Here is a 7,800-nt window from a genome sequence, read left to right as displayed (position 1 = left end):
AGAGTGAGGAACACCTCAGTGCTTTCAGTGAAATAAACTCTTTTTTAGATCTTAAAATCAAAATAAATGTCTAAAATTAAATGCTCACAACCTTAGAAACCAAAGAGCATCTAATCTCGGTTTCACTGTTCTTGGATACAGCTGCTCTTTTACAATGCATCAAAATGTGTAGCAACTCTATAAACTGAATCAAATAAATACATGCTGACAGGTCAGGTAGAACTTTGGTGTATTCATTTCCTATACATAATTTCAGGAAAGCAATAATTTCCTACATGATGGAAATAGGTATTATGGCTACCTGTACAAATAGGTGTGTGTTTGTTTTCTTCATACTGTGGGATAAAGTCCAGTGGTAATATCCTTGTTTTTCACGATATGTTTTCCTATACTTTCAGTTACCACATTCTATCCTAAGCAGCTTTGAAACAGGACTGTGAATAGCAAATATCTTCAAAACAATTCAAGCCAACCATATCTATGTAACAGCTAAATACAGAAGCATTTACTTATAATAAAGAAGACATGACTATTTCACTATCAGCTGGAAATGCCATTAAAATACAGGATCTCAGAGTACTTTAAAAATAGTCTGTCTACATAATCACGCAAGTACTCAGGTTATCAGGGGTTTACCAAGAATTTGACAGCAACAGAAGCAGCTGAAAGCAGTAATTTGTAACGAGCACATTTCTGCTTTTGTTGCCACGGTATCCCCATTTGGAATATTTGTTTTGCAAACAGAAATTACATCCTCCTCTCTGTGCTATCACTCTATGCACAAACCATAAAAAGTGTGCCAGAACTCAGGTCATTCTATGCATCTCTGCAACCAAAGCACCAAAGAAGAGCAGCAGCACTTTATCAAAAGATTCAGGCCATTTTCTTATCTGTCTTGTGAAACTGTCCAACTGGAAACACAGATCGTGGCATAAGTTACACAACAACTAATCGTTAGTGTTAACATTTGTGTACTAGTCACACTGACCCTGCAGAGCATTCTGCGCTACTGATGCCGAGAAAAGCTGTAAAAGAACTACTCACAGACTTGTCTCTCTGAGGAGCAGGTATTTGTTTATTCAGCACTGGGCACAAGGGGGATCACTCCACCAAACTTGTGCAACCAGGGACAAAAACTTCATGGTTTTTATACATTAAATTCTCATACATATTAATCATTTCCAGGGATGAGTGGTCATTATTATTACAATTAGATCTCAAAAATTCATTGTCCCCATCCCCTCCCTCAGCACTTAATGGCCCTTTAGGGCATACTTCCCTCTATTCACTCAGCTGGCATTTCCTGGCCCTTTAAGGTTTTACTTCTCCTTATCACTACAAAGACACTACTTAACCTACCAGGAAACCTATGCTACAGGTTTGGTACAAAGATATTTCCAACTACCAGTGCCCATTTTCCTTGTTTTTCTCAACCAGTCCCCAAAAACATACCAGTGAACAGTACAGTTCAGTTTTAGACATGGGGTAAAACCCAGAATGGCCCAAACATGTCAGAAGTTTTACTTTCTTAGTACTTTTGACTACTCAATTGGGCTGTCATCCAAATCCTATCATAATATAATATAATATTACGCTTTTGTCATCAAGGAGCAGAAAGTACTGAATAATCTTTCATTAGCATCACAAGAAAGCAATTTGTAACTCAACCAGTTTGCTATACAGACAACTGTAGCTCCAGGGTGTATACAGGTCAACATCTAACACACTAGCTCAATTAGAAACCATAGCAACTGCTCTCAATACGCAGGGTCTAGACCCTGAAAATAAAGCGTATTAGCAAGGAAAGCACACAAAACTGATTATCAGCTTGCTGCAAAAAGGTCAGACTCACAGCTGTGCTTAGCAGCAGCTTCCACTAAGAAAACAAAAAGAGATGCAGGCTAAAACATACTGCCTTGCTCCAAATGCTCTGCATATCTGGAGACGCATACAACTGACCAGCCAAAATTGGCTGACAGAATAGAGCAGCTTCTGTTTGGCTTGTCAAGAGTCACCACAGAAAATGCATCTACTTACTATGTGTCTGCTGGAAGAGCTTAATAAGCTGCCCACACTGCCAACTTACAGGCAGCTGCACAGCCCCATGGCCCAGCAATCACATTCAGCCACCCCCGCCTGCCACAGCTAAGCTTATATTACAGATGAGCAGCAAGCCTTTCTACTCATAGCCATGTTACTGGGAAGCAGCGCCAGAGCTGAATCAAACAGCTGACAAAATATTGCTGAAGCCACATTACACAAACGACTGAGTTGGAGGCAAAACACGCCACCAAAAAAATGAACTAGTTCCAGCCAGAAAGGTCGGGGGCACAAATATGCTCCACACAGCTGAGTCACAGGACAGAGCACAGAGAGCACACACAGGATGCACAACCTGCCCACTGAACCCTCCAGCCACTACTGCAGCAGCACCAGCACCAGGTAAGCAACTCTTGCTGGATTTTCAAAGCAGAGTTGAAAAGCTAGAAGAGAGGTTACTTGGAGTAGTTCCCTCTATGGTTTCACGTTGTTTAGGGAGCAGGGTGGACACTTCAGACAGTATCTTCAGAATCGACTGTGACAGACGCAGAGTGCATTTTTTTTTCTTGGTCCTAGGAGCAAATTTGCATAGTACCACTCAAGCTGTATGTGGATGGTGGATCTCAATGAACTCCTTTATAGCGGCTTCTAGTAATACCTCTGTTTCCAAAAGCAACATGTTATATAAACTCCTGGGTAGCTCAAAGGGCAAGGGATGAAAGGAATGCCACAGTGTGAAGCAGAAAGCAAGAAATGCACTTTTCCACTCCAATGTTCAATGAAAACAAGCACCTTTGCAATTCAAATCCACTCACTGTACAGAGACATCTGTACTTCACTCAAAGTCACTTCCAGAAATAAACACCTAAATGAATCTGGGATAAACTCTGACCAATTTAGCATGGTTACAAAGTAACTCTGGACCAGTCATAACCTGCAGCCCATGGAGTTCCTCCAGATCTACATCGGTAGCTCTTGCAATATGCAGAGCACTGACCTGACCACTTTTTACCCAGGCATTATTTCTTCCTCCTTCATGAATCCTGAACACTGCTGGAAGTGTTTTGCTATGGCTACTGAAGCTGAGGTATAGGCAGTGCTGAGGGTGATTTCAGGGTCTGAGAGGTATGTAGAGACTATTTATCTTCTGCACCTGATTAAATTAATGAACAACTGTTGACTATTACTAACAGTAAAAGGGTAGAGATTTTTGCTTGTAGTGCACAGGCTGCTGTTTCATTGCATTTCTACTAGCTTAAATCTATTTTATCATGGCCATAACAGCACTCCTGTTGTTGTCAAAGCAGTAGATGTGCCTATGACACTGCAGAACAGCTGTCCTCTCATCTTACTGTGTGCCTGGATGAGGCAGGGAAAACATAGGAGAAAGGTGGAGTAGGACACCTTGCAAAGAGGCAGATTGCTGTGAATTGGCCACAGTGAAGGGGAAGTTCAGCTAATAGCCTGCTTGGAGTTGCAGATGAATTATTTGTACCCAAAGCAAGTGGAAAATTACTGTTCCTTGCTTGGTAAGCACCTACTTTTAGCACCACACTTACTGCACTGCTATGTTCTCCTTCACCTGCAAACCTCTGCAAAAAGTTTATCCAACCTCAGCTTGCTCCAGGGTGCTAGCAGGTAGAGGTCAGCCCACTTGACCTGTTGGCATTACTAATTTCAACTAATTGCTTTCAATCCAGACCAGTCCAAAGGGGAAAAAAATGTCATTAGAGTAATGACTTTCACAGTACTGCCATCACATGTAGGTACTGCCCTAAAAAAAAGTGAAGAGCATCTGAGGTGCACCTTTGGAGTGCAGCCCTAGCTGTAAAGAACATGCCACCTCAGCTTTTTACTTCCAACTAGGGCAATGACACTACATTTAGGTACTCAGGACCAATCCACATAATGCCATCATGAGACACTCAACATCCCAATACTCTCAGCCAGCAAGAAAGAAGCCTGTATCATTATGTGCAATCCTAAATTATTACAGTTTATGAGCACTAATACTTCTTTTGATTGAAGGTATTTTAGACAAATAAAAGTGAACGCTAAATTAAGACAGAGAGAAGACTTGCAATTGAAAATTCCTTTGCATCAGCACATGAACTCAAGTGTCATGGCTTGAGGAGATTGCTATGGATAGTCAATTATTAGTTCCACAGAGAGTGCTGTCAACAAGTGCTCTTTATAGAGTCTCTTTGTCACAGCCAAGATGACTCACTAGGTTATAAACTGCTGCTTACTATATAGCTATGCAAAAAAAATAAAGCTATGCTGCTCTGGCCATTACTTTCCATTTGTCTAATTTTCCTCATATGATTTATTTCTTTTTTTTACAGGAAACTGTCCAGAAAGGTACTACTAAAGCTTTTCTAATCAATTCTACATTAGTGCAATCCATCTATTCCTTCTGCCTTTGTTTTTGTTTCAAGCCAGAGGGATCTGTCCTAGCTCTCCCTTAAAACTAACAAAAAACAGGGAAATTTCATTTCTGTCTGTACATGCTTGTGAGTCTCACAGGAAAGAAGATATATGCAATGCTATGGACTATGAACCATTTTCACTTGTCCTTCTAAAACTACTGTTGAGAGAGACAGAGAATATTTTTTTCCAAAACTGTGTTATGTAATAAAATAGTTTTAACATGTAGATTTTACTTCATTTCCATGATCAAAGCTGATATCACAGCAAACAAACTACTGAAGCCTCCAACACCATCACAGACATGCAATTTTCTCACTCCATTTTTCAGAGCAATATAAACTTTGTTACATGATATGCAAATTTCTCACCTGCAATTTGGATTTTTTAACAAATTCTGTGATTACAGTCTATGAAAATATGCATGTAGTTAACTTCTCTGTATTTACCTAATCTACAAGAGAAAGGCTACAAAACTGTGCACAAAACTCATTGCTAACATCAGAAGAAGGATATGAGTACAATTACTACAACTAAAGAATATAATGTAAAAACTTAATTTCATATGATAAATATATTTTATCTTAAGGATACCTCAGTTCAAAGAAAAACAGGAGTCGAATCAGGCAAATTTACATGAGGAAAGATCAAAATTGAAAGTGCCTGCAATTGTTTTTTATGTGGTTAATTTAACTTTGTTTAGTGACATCAACAATTATTAAGGACTGTAAATTATTAGAAACAGCTTATGAAATGGCATTCAAACAGCACATGAACAAACTTTGAAAAACTCACAGAAATCATTCCCAAATTCAGGGAATATTGCATACATAACAAGTCCTTACTAAATGTCAGTACTTAGCACTACTAAGAACCCAGACAACAATGAACAGAGCAAGACATCCTGGGTTTGAAATACATTTTTCCTAAACCTTCTTCATCCCTTCCTAGCGTATGTCACTTGGAAAAGTTACATGGCACTATCCTTCAGCTCCTGAACAGCAAAAATCAGTACAACCTTGATTTCTCTCATCAGCATCACTACATTGTTACAAATTCCATACCATTGATTGGCAGTGATATGAGTTGAATTGGCAATACAGTAATGGTGCAAAACATGTAGTCAGCTTTTAAGAGCTGAGCATTGCCACAGACTGAAGTCCTGGACAGAATTTTATAGTGTAGTATAAATTCTTATATTATACTTGACACTGCAGGACTTGAATCCCTCAACAAAATCCCATGTATTATTCTCAGTTTTTAGAAACTAAACAAATGTGAATGTTGGACCATCACTTCAAATTGTAATTAATGGCTCCCTTAATTGAAAGTCTCACAATTGCTTCTAAGTCTGTAAGTGATAAGTCATAAATCATCAGTTGAAGTGTGACCCAGTTTTCTCCCTACCTTCATTTTCAGTGACAACAATAAGACAGGATTATTTTCAAATTCCATGCATTAAACTTACTCCAGCACCATTTTGTCAGAAATGGAAAACAATCCATGTTCAAAATATAGTTAAGAGTTTCATGATGAGATTCTATTGAAGACAGATTTAGTAAACTTGTCCTTACCTTGGTAGGAAGACACTTTCCACTACATAGAAGTCCTGCATAAGAACATCTCTGTCTGGTTTTGATGTAAGGTTTCCAACTGTGTATCCTATTCCCAGCTGGATAGCACCTTTAATAGCTGAGGATGCAGTCTGTGTAGAAAGTAAGAATTCAAGCATGAGTTTGCTAAAAACAGATCTCTGTTCTTGACCATTAATATTATATGCTAAACTCTTATCATTTTTGTAATAACAATGGCATGTCATCTTTACTTCCTAGAACTCAGTGAGGTGACTGATTTTCAACTAAAATATTTTAAAGTATCACTATACTGTAGCAAAATCTACAAAAATCAATTCTCTGGTTGTACAAACTGAAACTTAGACATTGGGTTCTAACTCAGCATAGAATCATAGAATACCAGGTTGGAAGGACCTCAGTGATCACCTGGTTCAACCATTCTTGGCAAAAGCATGGTCTAGAGAGAAGATGGCCCAGCACCCTGTCAAGCCAAATCTCAAAATGTGGTTGGGGAATCCACCACTTCTAGTGAGATTATTCCATTGGTTGATTGTTCTGGCTGTGAAAACATTTCCACTTGTGTTCAACTGGAATCTCCTCAGGAGTAACTTGTACTCATTATCCCTCATATTTTTCATGATTCCTTGTAAAAGTAGAGTCTCCATCTTCTTTGTAGCCACCCTTTAAATACTGGAACCAGTTGATAAGGTTTCTCCTAAGCCTTCTTTTTTCCAGGCTGAACAAACCCTGCTCTCTCAGTCACACTCACACAGCAGGCTTCCCAGTGCTTTGATCATCTTTGTGGCCTTTCTTTGGATCCTCTCCAGCCTGCCCATATATTTTTTGTATAGTCAGGACCAAAACTGACAACAGTATTACAGGTGTAGTCTTACAAATGCTTACAAGAGAGGGATAATGACTGCTTCATCTCTGCTGGTGATGCCTTGCTGAAGGATCTCACTGGCTTTCTTTGCTGTAGCAGCACACTGATCACTCATACTAAGCTTGTTATTCACTAGGACCTCCAGGTCCCTGTCCAGAGCTGCTCCCCAGCAGGGTGATCCCAGACTGTGTTGCAGTCCTGGATTGTGTTTTCCCAGGTGTTAAGACCTTATACTTTAAGACTTTACACTTGTCCTTGCTGAAATTCGTAAGATTATTATTACCCTACTCTTTCAGTCTATTCAGATCTTCCTGCAAGGTGGCTATCCCTTCCAAAGTGTCCAACTCCTCACTCAGTTTGGCATCATTGGCAAAATTCAGCAGTGTACATTTGATCCCCAAGTGACCATAAGTGATCTGGGTGGTTACTTATGAAAACATGAAACAGTGTGGGGCCCAACATCAACCCCAGGCGACCCATCTTGTGACAGGTTGCCAGTTTGAAAAGGAGATGTTTATCACCCCTCTCTGGCTGCTGCCTGCCAGGCAGTTTCCCACCCACTGCATGGACCACTTGTCCAGACCACAACACATCAGCTTCTCTAGGAGAAGCTTGTGGGAAACCATGTCAAAAGCCTTGGAGAAATACAGGTAGACAGTGTCCATGGCTTGCCCCATGTCAACCAAGCAAATTACTTAGTTACAGGAAACCGGGCTTATAAATCACAATTTGCCCTTGGTGAATACATGCTGGCTTTTCCCAATCACATCTGACTTGTGATTGCTCCCAGGAGGATTTTTTCTGTAACTTTTCCAAGAACTGAAGTAAGACTGATGGGCCTGTAACTTCCTGGATCCTCCTTTAGGCCCTTATTGC

General features: G+C 39.9%; 1 protein-coding gene across 1 annotated transcript in view; it reads right to left on the bottom strand.

Annotated features, from left to right (window-relative positions):
- Positions 1-6,172, bottom strand: part of PIP5K1B (phosphatidylinositol-4-phosphate 5-kinase, type I, beta) — a gene marked incomplete at its 5' end in the record, with an annotated part of 25,447 nt that extends 19,275 nt beyond the window's left edge. The window contains one exon of the mRNA XM_009077068.1: positions 6,042-6,172. Coding sequence (XP_009075316.1) covers positions 6,042-6,172 — 131 coding nt within the window. The remainder of the gene's footprint in view (positions 1-6,041) is intronic.
- Positions 6,173-7,800: the final 1,628 nt, after the last annotated feature.

Source organism: Acanthisitta chloris, unplaced genomic scaffold (assembly GCF_000695815.1).
Source record: "Acanthisitta chloris isolate BGI_N310 unplaced genomic scaffold, ASM69581v1 scaffold15696, whole genome shotgun sequence".
Classification (NCBI taxonomy): domain Eukaryota; kingdom Metazoa; phylum Chordata; class Aves; order Passeriformes; family Acanthisittidae; genus Acanthisitta; species Acanthisitta chloris.
Note: the sequence above shows the minus strand (reverse complement) of the source record. Positions and strands in the feature narration are given on the sequence as shown.